This window comes from Cyrtonyx montezumae, unplaced genomic scaffold (assembly GCF_038088225.1).
Source record: "Cyrtonyx montezumae isolate F1298 unplaced genomic scaffold, pur_monq_1.0 scaffold_3, whole genome shotgun sequence".
Lineage (NCBI taxonomy): Eukaryota > Metazoa > Chordata > Aves > Galliformes > Odontophoridae > Cyrtonyx > Cyrtonyx montezumae.
In genome coordinates this window covers 56,933,445-56,958,001 of record NW_027072034.1, presented here as the reverse complement: position 1 = coordinate 56,958,001, position 24,557 = coordinate 56,933,445, and the positions used below count along the sequence as shown (strand labels likewise).

The 24,557-nt window shown below is 37.0% G+C and overlaps 1 protein-coding gene across 1 annotated transcript in view; it reads right to left on the bottom strand.

Annotated features, from left to right (window-relative positions):
- The window catches only part of DSCAM (DS cell adhesion molecule), a 435,055-nt gene that overhangs the window by 90,752 nt on the left and 319,746 nt on the right, over nucleotides 1-24,557 (bottom strand). Inside the window, exons 12-16 of the mRNA XM_065741676.1 lie at nucleotides 16,257-16,453; nucleotides 13,120-13,216; nucleotides 11,496-11,624; nucleotides 6,201-6,368; nucleotides 2,279-2,349 (exon numbers count right to left, since the gene is read on the bottom strand). Of these exons, the coding sequence (XP_065597748.1) occupies nucleotides 2,279-2,349; nucleotides 6,201-6,368; nucleotides 11,496-11,624; nucleotides 13,120-13,216; nucleotides 16,257-16,453 (662 nt within the window). The remainder of the gene's footprint in view (nucleotides 1-2,278; nucleotides 2,350-6,200; nucleotides 6,369-11,495; nucleotides 11,625-13,119; nucleotides 13,217-16,256; nucleotides 16,454-24,557) is intronic.

Sequence of the window (24,557 nt, the reverse complement as noted above, 5' to 3'; positions counted from 1 at the left end):
GATAAAAAAGCTCAGTCACTTCAGAGTATTGAAATGTTCTGCTCCACAAAAAATTCAAATGTTCCCTTCTATTACTATCTAAGTAATAAGTAAAAAAATCCAAAACTTCATTTTGAATTTACTCTTTGCACAAATAAATCATGCTTGATGAAATTCTTCATGGGGAAAATACTGTTAACTTTATTAATAGTGATAGAATATTAAGAAAAAGTTTCAGATCTTGATCTTACTTCTTTTTCCACAAAAGGCAATATATTTAAAATCGTATACCAATGACATCTGTAAAGTATGACGTTCTGTAAATGTGAATGTGTCAATGAATAAAGAACAAAATGAATATTTCACACAGCTAAATGGAATGGTTTCTTTAATAAAGTATTACATGGAAAAATAATGATTATTCTTATACTTTTTCCTAAACAAGAGTTTCTTTCTAATTCTCATTTTCTCTGCACCATTTTAGACTATCAAAAGTACTGAGTGTTTAAAAAAATCAATCTGATACAACATCATATGTAGACACATAAAAGTGGAATAGAATAGAACAGTTAAGTTGGAAGGGTGCTACAGTGAACATCAAATCCAACTGCCTGACTGCTTCATGGCTACCCAAAAGCTAAAGCATACTACTGAGGGCATTGTCCAAATGACTTCTGAACACTGACCGGTATGGGGCAACAACCACCTCTTTAGGGAACCTGCACCAGTGTTTGACCACTCTGAGTAAATAACTTTTTGTCTAACACCCACTCTGAACTTCCCCTGGCGTGACTTTGTGCTATTTCCTTGTGTTCTATCATTGGTTACCAGGGAGAAGGGATTAAATAGACTGGATTAAACACATCTATGAAAGCTCACTTAACTGGAATTTTCTAAAAGGTGGGCTAAAAGAAACTTCAGCAGAAGGTTAAGGATGGAAGTAAACTGCAGAAATAGAACTTAGTACAGGATAAAATGTAACAGATACATTACTCTCTGCTTCTTTTGCTGTTACTAACAACGCCTGTATTTAAATAAGGTTTGTCAACTTAAAGCATAAGCATGGTTCTGAACACAATCCCTTTTGTAAGCGATCGTATGTTTCCATGGCAAAAGCTTTACAAACCTCCAAATAAAGATGACCAGGCTATTAATTACTGCATCACGAGGACCTACTCAAAAAGCCATGATACAACACAGACTGGGTTTGTGGAAATAAGACCTTGGAAGTTCACAGGAGACTACATGCTCTTTGCAGATTGTGTGTGCAGACTGGCAGCACTGCCTGCAGCCCAAGTCAAATGTCCAGCCAGTGCCTAAACAGTGTGTGGTACCACATTCACATTGGATCAAAGTTCTGGGAGCATGGACTCACCTTTCCTGATCTGGATCTGTGTTGCAGGGGTACCAGCTCACACTTCAGGCTCACTCCAGTTATGTAAATCCCTCTCTATACTAAGTTCATGAGACTTGCTGGTGCAATGAAGTATATACACAAAACAGATCTCATTTCTGTGTTTATTTTCTTATATCAGACAGCTGACACTTACAAATCCATCTAGTTTCAAACACAAACCTGAGAACCATTTACACATAAATTCAACTCTAGCTTTCCTTTTCATATGCTTCTGCTTTCCAGAAAACACCAAGAGATGAGAGCACTAGATTGTAGTTGAAGCCGTGTGGAATTAAGAAATTGAACCATATTTTAAGCAAAGTTGTTGAAATATAGATGTGAAAATGTTGTTTGTCCTGTGGCTGTCTGCACATATCTACATCTATAAAATGTAATGGCAAATCTTCAGAATCACAAAGGACATCTATGCATTCCAGGAGTAAACCAATGATGCCTATCCTCTGTTGTTGCTTTTGAAAATCTCGTCCAAACACAACATTAAAAAAGCAAGCAAAGCCTTTCAATCTGCCTACCCACACAACCATGAAAGAAAGGGAAAACATTAAAACAAGTTCATGCATATAAACTTGGGTGTTGCAGTTGGCAAGATCTGAAGATCTGATGGCATTCACATTTCCTGAATGCTTTAAAAAGGCAAAACCCCATTAAGCATTTATTTTGGTTGTTGAGAATTGCTGTACATTCTGCATTACTTCAATACCTACTTTTGCTCTGCTGTCAGTATTGAACTTAAATTGTTGTTTTATTTATACCTTTTTAAAGTACATTATTATGTTACCCTTCACCCATCAAATAACCCTGTAGCTAGTGATCAGAACCTCTGGTTTGCTGGAAAACACAAAAATACTGTCAGAGATTACATTCTTGTTTGTTTATATTTACCTTCCAGGTGACCCTAATGCTTTGTGAAGATATTGGCTCAAGCTGAACATCCTGGGGTGGACCATCAGGAGCTGGAAAGAAAGAAGAGAGATACATCAAGACTGCCTTCATAGCACACAGAATTCTGCATTTCGTGTGCTATGTTACTGTACTAACACAGCAGCATCACAAAGATTTGGACTGTGACAGTGTCATACAAAAGACTGAAGCTGCCGTTTCAAAGAAAACCAGACCTTAACATCTCACTCATTTGGGTGTCGTCTCCAACCAGCAGTAAAACACAACACACACTAAAACGTAGCAAACTGGAAAAAAATTGAGTGAATTAAAATGACTTTTCTTCTCTAGTGTCATGCTCACAATTCTACTTCCATTTTGCAAGTAAGCAAGACATACTTGTATGAGTCATAACCGTGTAGGTGATAGCAAGGCGGAAGAACCTATTCAAAAGCATGTGTGACAGGAACTCCACAGTCAGCCTTCCTTATTTAACAGTTTTCAAAGGAACCGCCTTTGTTCACTATAGATTGAGCACAAATAGTCAAATATTACACATTTTATACGTGAAAACCTCACAATTTACTCTCCCTCTCTGCTCACCTCCCCTTGATTGATGTAGATATCCCAGACTGGAAAATGGATAAAAAGTAACTATTGAATGGAAAAAGCTCCTGCTAAATAAAGAGGAGCTTCATCTACTATTGATAAGCTGCCAAGAGTATGTGTGATGCTTTAAAGAAAGCCCTGAGACCTGCTTGTCAGCTGGACAGCTACAAAGCAGATCAAGAATTGGTTAGGATTGAACGGAGAGGTGTGAAATAAATTATTTGCTCAGCAAGATAAATCACTGCAAAAGAAAGTACTAAAGAAAGAAATGAAGTAATCTCAAGCCGTTCCTCAAGAGTTCCTTAGATGCATAGTGTGGACTCAATAAAAGGTATTAAATTTAGTTTAATATTATGACAAGGGAAGTAAAGCTATAGAAAGGGTGAGAAGGGGCTGTTAGAGGTGGAGCAGCAGTAAATGACAGCTATATTGATATTAACCAGAACATTTTTCTTTAACTGATGAGAGTAGAGAGACTCAGAATACAGCTTATAATATATTAAAGTTATTAAATATGCCTCACTCTGTACCTTTCTATACCCCTTCACAGGAGTAATATTCAAAGATTGAAATAACTTTATTTCTATTCCCCTTACAGTCATGAAGAGGAACTAGAGGAGAAAAAATTTACTGACACAAAATGAGGCCTCTATGAATGTTTTTACTCTTGTCCTTGACTCCGTCCCCGCTGCTCCCAAATACAAGTACCATTTCTCTGGGAACATTATGATGCAGAGGAATCAGAGCAAAGTATTCAATTTTGAAAATGGGTTTTAAAATGTGCTCCTAAAAACTTTTCCTTGAAAGTTTATACAGACTTGAGTGGTTACCAGTTCCCAGCACATGTGGTGAAGTGTTGATGCTAAACAAGAAGTCGTTTATTTTACGTACTTAGTGACACATAGAGCTTGTGACAAAGACATAAGCCAGATACCTCAGCTTCTTCTACTGACTTTATTATTAAACAACAGTTTAAAAGGTTTTGTTTTCTGACAAGCATTAGTGCATGTGTGTACTTGCAGTGTATTTTCCAAAACAGGAACTAAATGTGGTTGTACAGAGGAAAGGATGTGGTCTCTAAGCTTTGGAATTATAACTAGCTGTGGAGAAGTACAAAACAATGTGCTCAACTATTGTTTTACTGCAGAAATCTCAGGTTACAGTAATATGTGATACATAATCTGTATCTTTGCCAATGGCACGGTTTGAGTTCAGTCTTTCTGTTGCCTTTCCTCTCCCTTTATTGTGCTCTCTTCTCATTACCTTATCCCTTATTCCCTGTGCTCATTCTGTTTTCCATTTGTCATTGTAAAAGCAGAGAACAGAGGTAAACAGTGATCAAAAAATGATAATCCTGTACACTGCACACCACCTGCACACATACTTTGCCCAGGCCTGACCTTCCCCCTTCAAAATGTTCCCTAAGTAGATCAGTAACTTTTGAATACAGTTCCACACTGCTGGTCTTTCTCTCCATATAGACAGCTCCTTTAAAGATAGTGACAAAAGGATCAATTATTCTGAAGCTTAGTTACAAAGAACTGAATAAAATGTGATGCTAAGGTTCCACCCTGCTCAAGAGGAAGCTGTTTTTTCATTTCAAGGACAGCTGCTGATCCACACAATTTAACTGTCAATTGGGAAAAACTCAGCAAGTAAAAAATATTTTGAGAATGGGTGAACAACAGAGAATGAGAGAGTAGACCCAATATCTAACACTCTGATGTTTACAGACAAAGAAAGAAGGGTATTTTGAAGAAGGGATAAAGATCTTATAGGATGGAAGAATGGATAATCTGTTTTCTACAGTGATTTCATATTTTCATTGAACAAAGGAAGAGAAAAACCACAATGAAATGAGAATTATGTCGCAAACTATTCACCTTTAATAAAGCTGTTTCCTGAAAGCTTGTAAACATGTGAATACTCTTCATTCTTTTTTTATTATTATTATTAAAGATAAAAATGATGATGAAAAAATAGATGCAGCTTGTGTTGCCTACTGCTTACTAGGCTTTGCACTGTAAGCCCAGGTGTCCTACTCTTATTCAAAAAGTCCCTTGGAATCAAGACCATACTCTCCTCACATAGGGTATATTTTGTGAAGTTTCACCCACAGTGAAAATGGAGGGAAATTACTGAGCTGTATGCATATGAACTAGACTGAAAATCCATCACTAAGCATTTAAAGTCTAGGTCAATGTGAGTCTTAAAAAAGAAATAGAGTTTATCACTACCAGGGTACGGTCTCCCACTTATCTGCATTATGTTTTTCCTCTCTAAATCCCCAAAGAAGAAAAACATTTTAGACTTAAGATATAATAGAAGAAATACTCAAAGTTAGCACTATAAAAGTATGTTTTCAAATGCAAATGCTCGAGTTTTCATCCAGTCAAGTCTTTTCAGAGTAACTACCCAGTTTCAATGGGTTGAACTTGCTTGGCCACTCTCACAAGCACACTTTGTACATCTTATATAATAGACATATTTGGCAGAAGTGTTTACATCCATACAACATTTTAATTTCCAATTACTACAATAGACAGCTGTAGCCCTCTTCTTCTCATCCTTAAGTCTTGTCCACTGTCACCTGTAACATGCAAGACTTGTGATATGAGAACATGCATAAGACTCCACTGTCCTTACCAGGCTGCCACTTCTCCTAGCCCTGAGAAACAGACAGTTTTAGAAGATGGCAGTTTTGGAGTACAGAAAAGAGAGGCTCCAGATATTCAAGTGAAAATGCATGCACAGTCTTCCTGTAATAATGTAGAAAATACAAAGGACAAGAGGGCTGGTGCTAACTAATGAAAGATGACTGACTTGTACAATGATCAGAAAACTACTCAATTGGGGGGATGGGAGATGGAGGATGGAATAGGGAAATGAAATTTTTTTTCAAGGGGATTAATGTTTTCAAAAGGAGACAGCTTAAGTTAGTTATCTATACTAAATGTATACTAAATTAGTTACCTATCTGTACAATCTGGTCATCTAAGGAAAGCCACAAGATCCACAGGGGCTGGGCCACCACTAGAAATACAATGTTGACTGAGATGCCTAACTGTAGATGCACATGCCTTTTCCAGAAGTTGAACATTTGGTGCATAATATCTTCTGGCCACTAGATGACACTAAATAGCTTTAATTACAAATCCACATGATGAAGTTAGAAAAGTCAGTGTTTTATAGAAAAAAATCAGTATTTCTTCTGATACAGCAACAGTAACATAAGCAGCATTTCAAGTAAAGACACCTCTTATCAAAGAACAATAATTCCCAGCACGATTCAGATTCCAAAAATGCCAGAGAGTACCTGCTTCATCCGTCGTGATGGTGAGCTCATTGCTGGCCTCACTCTTGCCAATGCGATTCTTGGCATACATGCGGATGTTGTAAGTTGAGGAAGGGTGGAGATCGATGATAGTAGCTTGGTTTAACTGAGGAGAAACATCTTTGGTTCTCTGAACAGAATCCCAAGAGTCTATTTAGTAAGAGATTAAAACAAAACAGACAAATAAAACATGACATTAATGTTACTGACACAGTTCTACAGTTCTATCTCATAGAGTAGGATATTGCCCCTGCTGAATTAACCCAGAAAATTCTCAGTGCTACAAACAAAAAATAAGTGATCACATTTCTTCACAGCTTTTCCAAGTCCTCCCAGTGAGGTACTGTGAAGAATGGGATCTCAGCCCAGAGGGCACCAGCAAATCTGAGAGAACAGCTGCTCTGCTTCCATTTTGTTTGTTTATTTTGAGAGATGGTGAGAGCAACACTAGACACGAAACTCAGCACCCTCCAGTACTGATGCTATTTCCATGTCTTGTTAGGACTCAGGAATACTTTAACATGAGGGGGATTAAGAACCTTCTTATCTGCTTATCTGTAAAATGAGGTGCATATTGTTAGTATTTACTGCTACTACTCATCTGTTCGTTACACTTTTTAATAAGTTCTCCAGACATATAACAGGAAAAAGGATGAAAATTGGCTAAACATAGTAACCCCTCCATTTCATCTGTGCACTTTGTTTCTGAAAACAGAATAACAGAATCTTTTTTAAAACCCTGCATATCTCTTATGAGAAGCCATCCATCATTCTTTTTCTTACTGCAGCCAAAGATTTTCCTTTAACCTCTGCAGCATCCTAGGGGGGATGTCACTGGGGGCTCTGCAGCAGTGTTTTACAGTACGGGTCATGGTAGGCTAGATCATGGAAAGTTCAGCAGATAAGACTAGTTTAAAAACATAAAGCTCATTCAGATACAGAATATTTGCACATACTGTGTAAATTCCTTAGCTGTAGCTTGCTCACACAAATTGTCACAATGACATCTGCAGCTTCACTGGTTACAGGGTTGTTGGTTGGTGTGGGTTGTTTGTTTGTTTGTTTTTTTTTGCATATGGCTTAGTTTACCCAGGAAACATTTAGGAATCAGGCATTTAAATGGTAATCAAATGCTCTTGAATTTATTTTTATATGATAACTGAGATATGAAGGAATTACTTGCACAGAACACTGCTAAAACTTTCTTTCAGTTTCTTATCTTCACAGTTTCCTGAACATGCTAATAGTCAAGTGTTGTCAGTGTCCTACACTATAACTCATAATGCCTGATACTCTCACATAAAATATGTCACTTAACAAGTGCCACAGTAGCCAGTTGCTCACACCAGAAGCTCCTCAAACCAAATGCTTCACAGGAGTATACAAAACCCCCATAATGTACAAAAATGAGAGATTTCAGATGCTGTTTGGTTGAAAATTAGTTAGAAATGAGAGGCTTTCTACAGATACAGCTAATGAATATTACATCTTTGTTGACCCTAGAAAACAGGAGAGGTGACAAGGGAGGTGACAAGGGAGGTGATTGTTCTACAGTGTGGTGTGGTGATGCCCAGTGGCACTCCTCAGCTACCAAGAGAGTCCTAGATCTGGTTAGCATGGCAACCAGAGGTCTGAAAGAGGTCACAAAAAAAATCTGGTAAGCTCATGAGCAAGGTTGCTATAACGAGATCCGTGCTGGAGTGCACAGTGATAGTTACATTGGTTATTTCTGTATCCCTTGGAAATCTTGACCAGCAGTTGTGTCAGAAGTTCTACAAGCACAGAAGGAGACTGTTTCTGAGTACCATGTCAACAAGAAAGTAATTGAGAAGAAAAAAAAGAAATAAACACTTTTGTTTTGGAGAATTTGTTAAGTTTCCTTTCATCTGGATGACACTTATTTTTAACATTGTCCATATATTAATAAATTGCCCAAGTTTTCTACTGGTTGTTTGAAATCTCTGAGTGGTAAGCTTCTGTAGTATACATGAACTGTTGAAATCAAATATACAGATTTGAAAATTCTTGTGATTTCTTGTAGCCTGAATAATGGCACAGCATCACAGTCTTCCATACTGCTAAATGTAGGCCCCTAGTGTTTATGACTAAGTCATAGATTTCAGGACTATATTTTGATGCACGTATCCTCTTTTTGAAAGGGAAAACAAATCAACAAAAGCAATTACTCCCAACTGAATCGGTCTGTAGAAAAACTAATTTCTCTCCAACACCGTTTTCAGACTTGGAAAAAAACAAAAACAAAATTGAAACAAACAAAGAAACAAAATGATTTTAAGAAGAAAAAAATTATCTCATTTTTTAAAATTTAGTAAATATTTCAAAGCCTCGAAATATTTACTTGCTTTCAGGTGTTCCACGAGGTACTAGAATTGACTACTGTTCGTTTGTTTGTTTCTAATTGCACTCTAATTCAGAGTGCTTTAAAATCTACTTAAATGGAAGACTGAAAATGCTCAAAAAACAAACTGCAACAGGCTAAAGAAAAAGAAACAGAAACAAGTAAACCAACAAAAGTTAGAACTAAGCCTGGAAATCTTAACATGACTTTTATTCCACTCTAAAATGTCACCTGTAGGCACTTCTCAGTGTTATGTAAAATGCACAATGAAACAATGATTTATGAAACATTTATGATTTTATGAGAACCAGCGGCTTCTCACCCGTTCCTAAAATAAAGGCTGAAGCTTTGGGATCATTCTTCAGAAGATTATTAGGTCTACTTGCTCTTCAACTCTAATTTCAGTAAAATGAGTGCCTCTTCCCACGCTAGGTGAGGAGGTGTCTTTGCCTTCGCTGCCATCTAGTGACACAGCCCTGCACTGTACCCGGCTGCCAAACCATCCCGAGAGAGCAGGGAGCGCGCGAAAGAACGAACTACTGTTCTCTGCCTCCAAGCTGGGTCCTAAACTGAGGTGATGTTCAGACTACACCTCAATCATCTATAACGATGTCAGAAATAAAAAAGGTGAGGAGAGCAGCATAAAGAAGCACCCACATACCAGTTCTTATTTTCAAAATATTTTGTATACCTCAGATGGAAAGATCTGGTAGCTTACACATCAATGAAGGTCTGAAAGCCACAGGTTCATTTCTGTGCAGAGACGTACTGTATCTAAGTACTGAAATGACATGAAACGCTGAGCTCCCACTATTCCCATGGCTACTGCGTTGCAACTAGACCATAAAAACACATCTGTATATACAACAGGCAATTCCACATTCCTTCTAGAGGGTATTTAATTGGTCTTCACTACAAGCTAGTATGTCAGGGGTAGACAGGATAGGTGAGTTTAGTATTGTTTGGCAAAGTCCGTGCATGATATGTGGTCACCCAAACATTCTCTGAAACATAAAGTTTACAATTTTCATCCTTGAAAAGTCTGAAAATGCATCCTGCTGTACACTCATTTCTGAGTCCTCAGGGTAAGCAACATACATGGAAAATTTAGCATTAGGCTCAGCAGAGAAAACTGCTTTTAGTTGCAGTATTTCACTCTGAGCAGCCTTGTCTGGTACTTGATCTAGTGCTTGGCAACCCTTCCTGCGTCAACAGGGTTCAAACCTGATTATCATTGAGGTCCCTCCCAAACAAAGCCATTCTATGATTCTATGACCTTATGTCTTGAAATCACTTTTGTAGTCAAGTAATTATACCAGAATTATACCATCTGATGAAGGGAGGAGCAGAAAAAAGAAAAATACCTAACCTTTCTCCAAATATTCAGTCCTAGACTTTATAAAAGAATGTTTATGCTGTTTGTATTGAGATAATCTGCTCTTTTCAGGATATGTCCTCAATCAAGTCTTTACCTCCATACACACAGAAAAAAGTATGAGTTGCAAAAATTGTTCTGGGAAAAGGGCTTGAGTGGAATGAAAGGAAAAAAAAAGAGAGAAAATAAAGCCTGAGAATTTTTAAGAATGCAAGTTCCTCGAACGCATACTTGCCTAGTTTGTATCTCCAAAGCTATGACTCCTAACCACAGATTCAAGGGGAGTTTCACCATGTAACCTCTCAGTTACCATGTTCAACTGTACATTACCGATTTCATTTAGAAAGCCATGCTAAAATGGTGATTGAGGATTTAAGACTTCTACTTAACTAAGTAAAGGAGAAAGGAAATACACAATGTAGACAAATGAAGGATAGTAAAGGTGGTTAGTAGAACATGTTTTTAGTTTTTAAATTTCAGAATTTTATGAACAAGCACAGTTTTATGTCTTAGAACTAAAGAGAGAAGGCAATAAAATTACTACAGCTGTTTACATAAACTGATATTTCACTTACAATCTCATGTAGAGCATTCCTATGTGCCCTTAAAAATAGTGCAACAAACTCCAACAAAAGGGCAGTATAATTTATCAGAATCTTTTTAATCACACTTAGAATATGAAAACGTTTTCCATTGCAATCTCCCTTCTCAAAACATGATTCCAGGACAGTGCTTACCAATGTGCCTAATTTTAAACATGAACCCACATCCAACATAGCTGATCCAACATAGCTTGGATATTTTTTTAGATTTCAACAGACAAGGAACATTTTTGGGCCTATTTTAAAATATCTACCTAAACAGGAATATTTTCCTGAGTTGAGGAGTTGTAATTTATTTTTTTTTCCCACAGTAATCTCACTCATCTTATTAGATGTTCATTGATAGGACTGTACGGTGACCTAGCAGAAAGGTCTCTGCTTACACTGCTCTTTTCCTTCAGAGTATTTCCCACATATTACTGAAAACAGTGTGGTGCTTTTTAACCATACAATTTTTTTCATCTAGAAATTATCCTAAGTACCCATGTTCACTGCTAACTTTCCAGGTAAGATGCCATGTACTCACATACTGATAGAAAATAACAAACAATAAGCACTGTAGGAGAAAATAATTTATAAAGGCACATGTTTTTCTACAGAGTGAAACAGAAAATAATAATAAAAAAATCCAAATGGAGAAAAGATAAGTATCAAGAATCAGCTAGCAAAATTATCATTACTATCCCTTTTTTTTTTTTTTAATAACAAAATTTGCCCTTCTTACTTGTCTCATTCTCAAGTAAATGGAAAAAGCAGTTGCAAAACATCATGTCCTTACTTCAAAAAAAGATTATGAAAAATTTGACTGTGAAAGACTAACTAAACTACAGTAAAATTTTCCATCACACATTTTCAATTTATGGATTATCTTTTACAACACAAATACAATGACAAAGAAAGTTAAGTGACAGGAATTACTTCACAGGAAGATTATTGCTTACCTGACTTGTTCTTGCATTCAATATCATAGCCAGTGATAGGGCTATTTCCGTCAAATCCCATGGTCCATCTAAGGGCAATGCTGCGTGCTCTCACCTCTCGGATTTCTATCTCAGGAGGGTCAGGGGGCTCTGAGTAAATACATATACTCAGTTTTAGTCAGAGGAAAGCCCATGTCCGTAACAAGATAACACTAATGAGTGTGGCACTGACATGGCTTATTGGAGGTAAGCTCTGATGCCAAATTCTCCAGTCACTCATTAGTACCCCGAGCCAGTTAATCACTCACTGAAAAATACCCAAGAGAGGAATGAAAAGTCTCTTTTCAAATAAGAATCACTGATGTAATATTGAATACTAAGTTTTGTTTAATGTTCTAATATGCAACACGTGGCTGCATTTCCTTAAAAGCTCTACAGATTGGACTATCCATGCTGCGAAATAATTTTGTCTTTGTCTTACACTGTATTTTACAGATACTTCTACAGTTTCTACATTAAAAGCTGGTGATAGAAATAACAATACTAAACTACTAAATTTGGTGGTGGACGGGAGGAAGAATTCTGTCTCTTTGAGTGTGTTTAAAATCTTAATTTATTAACAGTCTATTTAATGAACATTTAAAAGCTGTAACTATACTGAAGACTCTTTCTACCTCTATAGAATTAAGGATGTAAATAACCAGTATTTGTATTGAATCTAATGTCCTTTTAAATTGTCAAGGCAGTGTGAAGGAGCGCAGGTGTAAATGAGAGCCTGACCCAAATTCCACCTGAACATACTGATTTCCTCCTGAATTTACTGCTTTAGGAGTTGACTGGATGACGCCTGTGGGTCCATTCAAACTCAGGATATTCTATAATCCTGTGATTAGATATTCAGTGAAATCTGCAGATAAATGAACTCTAGACTGGTGCAAGTACTGGAAACTGTCTGTGTGCATGCTCAAAGGCATACAAGAACAGGAACAAGCATCACAGAAGTAAGACAGTGGCCAAGTTCTGCCTCTGCTCTGCATATCAAATACTGTCACCTTAGCTGCTCCAGAATTTGCTGCTGTCTGCCCAAATGAAACCCTGCAAGAGGGGAAACCCAGCCCCAAGCAACATAGGTTCCTAGAGCTTGTATTGTACAAACCGATTACAATTTATTTTGATTGATTAAACTTGAAATATTTTGTTTGTTGATACACAATAGATTTAACACTTCTTTAGAAATAAAATCAGATTGTTTTTGTTTAATGGGGTTTTAAGCACATTTGTTCTTTCGAAACAAATGCAACCCTCTATCCCTTCCCCCAAAAGTAACCCTCATATATCCGCTCCTCCTACTGAAGATATTAGTTTTAAGTATCTTTAGAAGATCAGCTAGTGTATTTAAGAAAAACCTCTGCTTGTTAATTTGTGCAGATCTAGAAAGACTCTGGAGCTTATCCTTTGTTTTGATTTAATTTGTAATGCTGGAAAATGAGAGATTGAGCATCTTAATGCAGCTCCTATCTTTGACAATGAGGAATATATTTAATTAGGAACCAGGGCCTCCCTCCCCCAACAGATTTCTGAGCATGGCATACACTTACTGTACTACAATAGCTGTGTATTTTTCCTTATGTTGTCCTCTTCCTACCTTGAACAGTGAGCTGAATTATTCCACGATCCTCCCCGTAAGAATTGATGGCATGGCAGGAAAAGAAGCCAGAATCTTCACGCACAGTTGGCAAAATCTATAGGTGGTTTGAAAAGAAGTGATTGATTGAACAACATGCAGAGAAAATAAATGAACAGCTTTTCTGAGTGGTGCAAGAAAAATTGTACAAACTGTTCTATTTGACAGTAGTAAATAGATATTGTATGTTATACGCTTACATACATATGCACAGTAAAGCATCCAAAATACTAAGGCTTATCAAAACTAGCAACACTTGGGTTGAGGAAGCAGGCTATCAGCTCTGCATGTGTAGAGAGGAGTTGGAGAATCACCTATTCCTGTTGCTTCTCATTAGGAGCCTTGTTTCCAGTCACTCATAAGTTTGCCAAGCATTTAACAGTTGGCTGAAATTTTCCATACAAAATGGTGCCTCCTGCTGCCTCCAAAATTTTCCACTTACTTCTGAAAATAATTCAAGTGGCTGAAGTCTGTGTGGAGGAAATAAAGGTTCAAACACTGCTGGTGAACCCTGCAGCATTCAGCATGATACCTCATAATAAAATTTGGGTGGTCTTTCCTTTCAATTTGTTATTTAACAGCACAGAAAATTGTATTTTCTTTACATACACGATCATCATTATATTTTTCTACAGGACCACTGCTTCATTCAATGTACAGGAGAGAGAAGATTTTATAAATGAGCAGACAGATATTCCAAATACCATTTTCCTACCATTCAGTGTGCTCTCCACACTTTATTTACTGCACACAGTTCGAACTGTGCCCTGAAGATAGACTTACTCATTCTCTCAAAACATTTTCTGTGCAATAGTCATTTCAGAAACATGAGGAAATGTGTTTTCACAAACCCTGGCATCATGAAGTATATTACCACCATTTTGTATGGGGAATTAAGAAACCAGACATAAGATAATGTTAGTGGCTGCTTGACAAGTTGCCACTTATTAGCTCAGCCATGGTGACTCCTTGTGCTCTTTACTCCTCAGCAAAGCCAAGGTAATATGAGTACAACCCTTATTTACCACTGGCTAAAACAAAGGGACTTATTTCACTCTTGCTACAAGGATATTGGGGAGTTACCATCTGAAATATGGTGACTGTTCAGATAAGTTGCATATGTGGCTGACTTTTAAGCTAGGAAAACAAAAAAATTCAGAGCCCAATTTGATATATCTAGGGCCTTCTTTTCCCTCTCAGAGTCCTTAGCAATAAATAGCATTTCATGTGTTCATAACAGCTTCCTTTCAGTTAAGCTGCAGCTATGAGGGCTTAGTACTTCTGCAAATCAGACCCCAAGGGCTCAAGGCAAGTACCTAGAAAACAAAGAACACACAATTATTGGCCACCTGTGAAAAGTTTGGTTTCAATGATCAGCCTTGCATCACACAATGTCTTTCATTACTCAACCCTAATTCAACTCCAGAGAAAATCCAAGTCAAGCCTGACTGAGGCAGGGGTCCTGCAGAAAAAATAAAAGCTGAGTATACAACTAAAGATCATGCACATCATCATGCACGCACAAAAACCACCAAATTAAAGGCTTCAAAGACAATCTTAATCCCAGAATTTTCTTATTGGAGAGCATTTTTTCTTTCAGAATACTAAGGTTTTTGTATGTAAGAAAAATGTGGATGTAGAATACTACAACTACGTACAACTGCTTCAGAAGAGAATTCACCAAGCAGGTCTCCATCCTTCCCAAAATAAATATCATTGTACAGCCAGGCATTATCCTATTACAATCAATGTGGAATGAGGGCAGAGATGTCTATAGATATATCCTGTAATTAAATAGTATATACAATGGAAATATACTAGTATACAGAAATTCACACTTATCCTTCCTCATAAAAATCAATGACAGAGTTCCCTCACTGAGCAAAATCAAAATTTTACTGGTTATCTTCCAACACAGTTTTTGACTAGCAGAGAAAGAGATATATTTTAAGAGTTAAAAAAGAATACAGATAGAAGCATTAGCAAGCTAGAGAATTATTTCTGTAAGTGTGTGAAAATGCTTTTAGGAATACAGATGAAAAATGGAAATCAAGATATTTGATCAAGAATGTATGTACTTTAGCATTTTATTTTTCATTTTCTAAAGCATGTGTAAAAATACAAAAGAATGGACTGGAAATCTTCTTGTGGTGGCAAAGTTCAAATTTGAGTGGAAAAAGTTGTATCCTGGTAAAGTGAGGGCAACATCATAACTCCACCCATTATAAGTGACACCAGAACAACAAGTTTCCTTTGCATCCACAGCACTGGGAGGGGGGGGGGGGGGGGGTGTAAAGTCCACAAATCAGCACTGCTATTCAGGTAGTTCCTCAAAGTAACCCACATCAACCCCTTAGGAGTTCATAGAGCCCCACATACAGATTTATCAGTCAAGATGCATGCTTGCATGCACCAAAGAACTGCCTGTGAGAAAAGCAGAAGTGAAGATGCAAATTATGATCACTTGCTATGTGGCTTGGTGATCCCTGCTACTGTATATGATGAGTGACAAATACTAATAGTAGCAGCTGTAGACAGATTACTGACTTATCTATGTGTCTTTTCCTTCTGTCTCACTTTTAATATGAGGACTAACCTGACTTTGTAAAGTGGTAGCTCACAAGCCACATATAGTGAAAGAGAGCGAGAAAAAAAAGTACTTTAGAAGATAGCATTTTCATATCAAAATGGCTTAATGATTTTGGACAAGTTAAGCCTGATGCACACTGGACTAGGAGTCAGATATTCATTCAGCACTTATTGGCAGTGTACTCAAAATTGAGCCAAGCCACTCTAAGGAAGGACAAGCCAAAACATTAGCTGTGTTGTTCCTGAGACAAAGGATGGTGGAGGCTGTGAGTCAGGCTTGTTCTCTTATTGCTCTGGAGCATGAGAAGATGGAGATGGGGATTAATTTTCCTGGGAGATGGGATGAAGACATTTTCTCTACCTCCTCTTAGTGGCCTAGCTCTTCAAGGCTGTGCCATGGATGGGGCTCTGTCCTTCTAGGACACAAGCAGCTGTTCATTCCCATCAGAATCAAACCAACCAAGAATCTCACACATGTAAATGAGTCACAGGTCCCTTTATATTCTTACCTGTAGAGTAGAGATCACTTCGTCTCCAACTTCCTTGGTGGAAACAAGGTAACGGGACATTTCAGGGTTAATTATTCGGTCCTCTTTCTCCCAGCGGACTATGATGGGTTTCTCTCCATGTGCCGTGCAGCTCATTTCCTTCTTTTGACCTTGTGTTGCCAGGGTGGTGTTTGGATAGGAAGTTATCATAGCCGGAACTAAAATCAGACAAAGCAACAAAGATGGCTTTTCAGTGAGATATCCTGACAACGCTGGCCTTCTATTCTGGGTCTCATTCAGTCTGGTCACATCTGACCAGATGGTCAAAAACTTTTATGTAACAAGTTCTTAAGAGTGAAGATGAGCCTCAAGGGGAACTTAGCAGAGAGAAGCTGGGACTGAACAGTGTGGTTACAGAGACAGAAGATGAACATCCAAACAATACCCGGCTCCACTAATTTTGCTGCCCACAGGACAATTTGTACCATGAGTAAAGTATGCACAGCACATGAAACTATTGTAAATCATAAGCATTCAGAAATGAGGCCAATAAAAGCCAATAAAGAACTGATATAAATTTCTTATTCCTTCTGCAGAGGCAGTCATATTATACGTTCATCACAAATGTGCACAAAGCTAAAAGAAAGTACATTTACTTGTTTTATTTGCTGACATATATGTCATATATGACATATATCCTTATGCACAACAGTAATGGCTTATCAAAATGAAGGCTCCATTAAGCCAGGAGATGTGTGAAATGAAAAGAGAGACTCTGCACCAAAAGACTTACAATCCACACGTGTGGATCCATAACTAAACTTTACTAAAGTGCAAGTATAACTGAACTAAAAACAGCCTATTTTGATTTGTGTTTAATACATCTGAAAGTTAGTTGTAGAATTTGCAGAACAGTTGAGACATAATAGTCAATTTCATTAGCTATTCAGGAATCCAAAATTTCTTCAGTTTTAAAATATTCTTTTGCCTAATAAGAATTCACTTCAAATCTAAGTATTTTCATATTTTTGGAATGGTAATTCATTCTTTTAAACATGATGGTATCTTTGATGTCCTTCAGTTGTCTTTTTCGTACCATATAATTTGTCCACCAATTAATAGGAGTTAGGCATTTGTGAGAAATTAAAAACAAAGTCTAGAAGTCTGTCTTTTAGTTATGATCATTTATCTGCTTGGGAGAATCTAGAAAGCCCTTGATAACATTCAGAATTGTTCTCTCCTGAATGTATCAATACACTCCTATTTGAGGTAGACATAAAAAGCCTGTTTGCTAAGCTCTTGCACTCTGGGGCTGCCCCTTGAAGTAGCTCTAGTAGCTCTGTGATACTCATTTTCACGCACAAGCACTTGCCTCTCCTTATCACAGCTTACTCACTCCATCTGGACTTCTCTGTGTCTCAATTTTAAGAAGATGACATTGGCAGAGAAGCTGGTCTGAGGCCTTATCAGTTCTTCCTCCTGCATCGATTGCTTCTATTACTACCAGACAGTCAAAAAACAAAACAAAACAAAACAAAACAAAAAAAACCCTTATTTAAATGAATTACTATAATTTCTATTTTGAAATGTTAATATTTGGTGGCATGACCTTTTCATGTGTCAGAGCTATTGATGCTTGAATATGACAATATGTCAGGATGCAGCCATTTCTGTACAAAGGACTCCTGAACCATAATAAACTGATTTAAAAATTATCAGAGCTGCAGAGCTGTGTGTTAGAATTACGAATGAGATCTAATTACAGGAAAAATACTTAGGAAAGACTTGTGTAAGACATGAGGCTCTTTAGGCAGTTACGTAAATTAGTGACAATATATGTCTTGTTTGACTATGTTGCTCCTATATACCAATTAGTTTTGTCAAAGAAAAGTAGAAGAAATGATCAGAACAGAAAATTAGGATTAGGAAGCTGATACCATCTTCTAGAGAATGCAAATAGCTTCAGTTTTATCTGAATTCTTTCCAGGTACTTATACTCACAACAAGGGTATCTGAAAGGCTCTTTTTGGGGACATCATCTTTTTGTTTCTGAACAAAGAAACTACTAGATCTCAACAGTTGTCAATTTGTGGGCCCCATATACATAGGTATGCACACTTAAATACATCTGCCTTCATCTGCCACACTTAAACTAGACCAATATATTCCTTTACGCAGTAAGAGACCCAATTCAGATGAGTGGCAGGTTATTAAAGAATCCACATTACCACCATTAGTTTTTGTCACCCCATTTCTTTCTTCCATAATCTTTCAGGCTTGCAGCATATCCCTTACTTCTTCATTTACAGCACTTCTGTGCCAGCATATCTATGTTTACATGTCTTCTGTGTCACTTTTTAAATAACACAGAAGCAACGTTTGCAGTGTTAGTTGGTGTATGTTTGCTTTTCCCTCATTTTCCCTCAATGTAACACATTTCAGTTCCCTTCAGTTCTTCCTGTCTTCTTCCTACTGCAACCTCCTCATGTTCTCACATGCTTCCTAACCCCCACAGATGCATTTTTGTTCCCCAGACTCATTTCTTTTCCCTAATGAAATCTTTCCAACATCCTAAGTGCCCTAATTTATATATTTTGTCTAAAACTGCAGTCTTCTTTTCCATCAGTAATTCCCTATTTATCTACAACTCCAAATATCCCAGTACCCTCTAGTGAGGAAGGGAGCATGTACTTAGCCTACTCTGATCCTTTCTCTCTACAAGGCACCTGAGCACTTAGGGTGCACATGTCAGGAGGTCTCAGCATATTGAGCAGGTGAGCCTTACACTGGCAGATTTATCTTCCTCCTCCTTCTCAGGTATCAACACACTGTGTACTCCATCAAAAAAATCATAGAATCAAAGAATCATGGGGGTTGGAAGGGACCTCAAGAGATCATCGAGTCCAACCCCCCTGCCAAAGCAGGTTCCCTACACCAGGTCGCACAGGTAGGCGTCCAGGTGGGTCTTGATTATCTCCAGAGAAGGAGACCCCACAGCCCCCCTGTGTAGCCTGTGCCAGTGCTGTCACCCTCACCGTAAAGAAGTTCTTGCGCACATTCGTGCGGAACCTCCTGTGCTGCAGTTTCTGTCCGTTCCCCCTTGTCCTGTCTCCACACACTTCTGAAAAGAGTCTGGCCTCGCCACTTTGTCCCCCACACCTCAGATATTTATAAACCTGGATCAGGTCCCCTCTCAGTCTTCTTTTCTCAAGGCTAAACAGACCCAGTTCACTTAGTCTTTCTTCACAGGGGAGATCCTCCAGGCCCTTCACCATCTTTGTGGCCCTCCGCTGGACTCTTTCCAAGAGATCTCTGTCTTTTTTATACTGGGGAGGGGATGCAGGAGCTGAATTTCAACTCCATGGACCTTGAGGAATCTGTCTCAGAGACAGTCTCCACATTCCACTCTCCTAAATGTCTACCAAGAGTGCCCTCATGGGTAACAGTACCAAATGAAATGCCTTGACCATCTGCTTCCTTTTTAAAAAAACAGGCTGGCTAATGAAGCTCAATTTCTTTTCCAACAAACTTTCATATAAGAACAACATAAAAATGCATAAAGAAAGATGACTTCATTCTTCAGATGCAGCTTTATCCCTACTTATCCTTCCCTTCCTGTCACATAATCTTCCACACTGATTCCTTACTGCCATAGGCAATGCCTCACAGCTAAATACTTCCCCTTCCTCAAAAGCTAATTTCTCACTTTTCATGATTTATCTCCAATGGTCCTAAATCATAAGCTCCTCTTTTTATCTTCCTCTGTGTCAAAAGATTTCTGGTAACAAAGCCATGTTCCCAAGGATATTTTAGGCAATGTATTTCTTCATCCTCCAACTATCTTTAATCAAATTACTGATGCAAATAACTGAGTTAAATATATTGCCTCTTTACTGACAAAATAATCTAGAAAACTGTAAACAAGCAAACTGAATCTATGGTATATATGTATGAGATATCTCCTAGGATGTCTTAAAAAGAATTTGAGTAAATGCATTTAGAAGTATATTGAGATTAATGTGGATCCTCTCATATTCTGTCAAACACACACAAATACATTGATATGTATTTATGTAAGAGAATTTTGGAAGGGCAGATAATGTTCCTGTGTGTGTGCGAGTATCATATTCCAGAATTTTGAAGTAGATTTTCCAATGGGAGAAACTAATCCAAGTTTATTTCCTTCAGGGTTCTCCACATCTTTCTCTGAAGCATGCCAAGTGGAACTGGCCAATAATAAAGGTAGCCTATTGGACAAACTAGAAGACACAGATCATACATTATAGTGATTTCCATTTCAATGACAGCAGCACTAATCTAGGAGATTTTTTAATTTAAAGATGGGCTTCCATATGGAAAGCTCCTCATTTTCATGTCTACTCATTTTCCCAGTTCAACTCATTATCTTCCCTTCTTTGTGTCAACCTCATAGTAGTAACCTAATTCATTTACACTAATAACAACTTCATTAATAAAAATTAAAGTGCAAAATTCAGAAGTAGAGATTACTCCTAATAATCATGGAAAAGTTTTATACAAAATAAAAACCTCTTATTTAGCTCTAACAGAAAATCAAACCTGGACCTTCCCTGAGATTCAGTAAAAATTCCTTAATTTGCCTTTTTATTTTCTGCTGCTGTTGAATGTTTTACCAGGAACTGAGTGCAAATAAAAATGAACACATTTAATTCTCTAGACAAGACTTTCAATTTGTAAATAAACAATAAATTTTCAAGCAGCATCCTTAAATAATTCTAGGACCAAATGAAGTTCTCCATATGTTTAACAACTATTGCTATCAGTAGTTTCCTAATTATAATTTTTCTAGAAACTTTGATGTGGTGAGGACAGGAATTTTGTTGATGATTAGTGTTTTGTTGATGATTAGTTCAAAACAATGTGTTTTGAACTGTTTTAAAAGCTAGATTGTTGCCCTTATCCAAAAATTACTGAAGATTAAATATGCTCTTGAGAATGGAAAAAAAGCAGATGAGGAAAAATGAGCATGGACATAACCAAACAAAGTTAGACTTCGAGAGTACTTGGTAACTGACATGTCCTGGCTGTTGCCAGTGATGCAATTCCTGGCACGTTAATGTATCTCACCGTATCTCCACAGAACAATAGAATCATACAATAATTCAAGTTGGAAGTGATCCACTAATATCATAGAGTCCAACCCCTGAATCCACAGAGGGACACCCAAAAATCAAACTGCCCTGCGGAACCTGTTCTGATGCCCAATCACTCTCGCAGTGAAGATTTTTTTCTTAATATCCAATCTGATCCTCCACCTCTCCTAGTCCTAGAATTTCTGCCCTGGTTGAGTGTAGCTACCACGGAACTTAACTTCTTCACTGGAGCATGCCTGACCTGGCTGGTTCGAGGTCTGACAGCACCCATCCATGGAGAAGCCCTGCTCCCAGCTCCGCAGAGCCTACCACTGTGGTGGGATCCATCTTGCAAGCATCTCTGCCACTCTAGTTATCAAGGACTTCCTCAACAGAAAGAGGGATTTCTAGAACAGCATTCATCTAACCAGGTGAACTGTGTCCTCAGAAGTATCCTTTACACTGATTACTGAGGAATCTGCAATGCCTTGCTCAGTTGCAGAGATATGCCCTAACGATGGATGATTAACTCTATCTGCTTTTCTTGTACAACTAGAGACAGAGGATCATGGTCTCTAATTGTTTAACAACCTCAGGTAAAAATAACATCATGGATGAGGATAGGAATTTGGGTAAGAGAAAGCTGCTTTTAAATTGAATTGAATTGTATTGAAAAAAATGATGGCAATTCTGTCTAATACAGTGGGAACATGCTTCTGTCCATGACAGACAAAAAATTCCTTTTTTCCCCAGCCTAATTTTTCTTGGATAAAGAAAGTTCTTAAAAATAAATTACTTACATTTAAAAGGGCCAAGCCCTCACACTATAATTAATTGTCCTCTATTTTTTCTTATTTTCAAATGTGGTAGACTTCTACAAGTCAATTACTGAATAACTAGAATTTTTAACTCCATCTTTCCTTTTCTGCTGTGACATTTTTGCTTACTTAAGTAGCATATCTCCAGCATTCAAATGGTACTCTGAAACTAGTAGAAAATTTTAAATCAATGGACAGTTTAATAGAACTTTAATTTAAGCACACAGTTTCTTGGTAAAACTGCAACCTCACTAGCACATGAAAATACTGCTCTTAGCCCTCATCCTCAAAATGAAAGAACACTGAATGTCCCAAAATGTGAAAGAACGTTAAAAAAAAAGTAAGTTTCCATTTTTTGAACGTAAATTAATTTCACAAAAATAATAAATGCGTAACTAACTTCCTCCTGTTTTTCTTTCACATCTGTTTTTATTTATGGAATATTAAAAATTAGCAAAGTAAATAATAAAAATGCATCTAGATTCAACTGTCAGTAATTTTAAACATGAATTTCATGTTTGTAACCCAGTCATGTTCCCTTATCGTGAAACTTCTCAGAGACATATTATTTTAGGATAAATATTTTTAAACATTCAATCTCAAATATCTAAATATTTCATGAAAGTGAATTTTGAATACCTATTTTATTCTAATGGTTAGAATTAGTAATGAAATTTTTGTGTATGCAATACAACTCTCAAAGAGAAATATTACTTCGTTAAGTCAACCAGTTACTAAATAATCAATATGGTATACATTTCAAAATCAGAAAGTAAAAAATCCTTTGAAATGAATTACAGCTGAAGTTTCAAACAAGGAGAAATTGTTTCAAACATATAAACCTCAGAACTTTTAGGAGAAAAGGAAAAAAATTGATGAATTAATATGACAGGCTGAATTATTTATTCAGTGTTAGTTTCAGGAGCCTAAAGAAAACACTACATAAATCCACCTAACTTACTGATTAACATATTTCTATTTCTTTTTATTTTTAATAAAGCAAACAAAATCAAATGACCTTTTACTCCCAACCTGCCCTAAAAGGAGTACTACTGGCTCTTCTTCAGCAACTTTTACCTCAACAGATTTCTGGAAAATAGGTAAGAGCTTCATTAACAGTTCTACAGCAAAGTATTTGAAAGTGTAGTATGAAAAAATAGTACCTGACATGAAAAAAAGAGACTGTGCACAATAGAAACTGCATCTTCATATTTAGTGAATATGGAAAACTACGGTAATTAGGACATGTAAGCAATAGAGAGAAAGTAAACATAGGAATGATCAGTTCACATCCCAGCTAAGTGTGCATTGTAAATCCCAAATCTAAACATGAATTCAGCAGTGTGTAAAAACAGCATTATCAGAACATTAAGTATCCCTACAAGGTAATCTTGAAAAATATTCTGAAAGAATATATCACAAGAGGGAATGAATAAGGATTCTATTCACTTTAACAGATTATTTCAGCTAGCTATTCCACTCATATAAATAAAGTTACTTAGATTGTAAGTATTATTCAAACATGCATTTCCAAGATAGAACAGACCTTGTTTGATGCTAAGCTTTAATAAGAATGACAATGATGTCTCGAGTACTTGGCAGCTTCACCAGTGCCTCACGATCTGATTGAATATGTCAGGGTAAAGGCTGTGAACATTTAGGGTTCATATCTTATTCACTCAGAAGTAGTTTCTGGTCATATCATAGAAAAAGAAGTTGATTTATTTTGCATGACAACTATGAATTTTAACGAAAAGACACATTAATAAAATAAAAAGGCCTTTTCTCTCAAACCCCAAAGGTAATTCTTCCCTCTTCCTGAGGTCTTTTCTTGCACTAGTTTATGTTTGTATAGTGCAAACTGTTGTCTTCAAATAATACACAAGACCAGCAGCTGCTTATATTTTTTGGTCTTTGACTTTGACATGGTATCAAAATGAATGCAACTTCCTTTTGCATTGTCATGCAGCTTCAATTCCCATTTTGTCTAACTATACTTCCTAAAAACCAAGAGAAAGAAAATGGAAAATGATAAGCTGACAGCTTTGTTCCCTGCAGTCAGTTATAGTAAAAGCCTGTGGAAATTTGAGACAAATTATTGTAATCCACATGAGGCACTGGAAAATCAGTATTCTCAGAGGTTGTCTAATTGTCAAGAAAAATAAGATATCAAAGATTTATAAAAAATATAAATACATGAACATGCATAGAATTTTTGTCTGTGAAAATTTAGACTAAGACCATCTTCTTTCACAATAAATTAATGGACAATCTTATCACCATCGTAATTGCTGAAAAGTATGGATGTCTAAAAATTTACATTAGAAGTATGCATCCATTAAGTATACATTTCTAGGGCAACTTTCTGTTCCAGATGAATTACTATCTTTCCT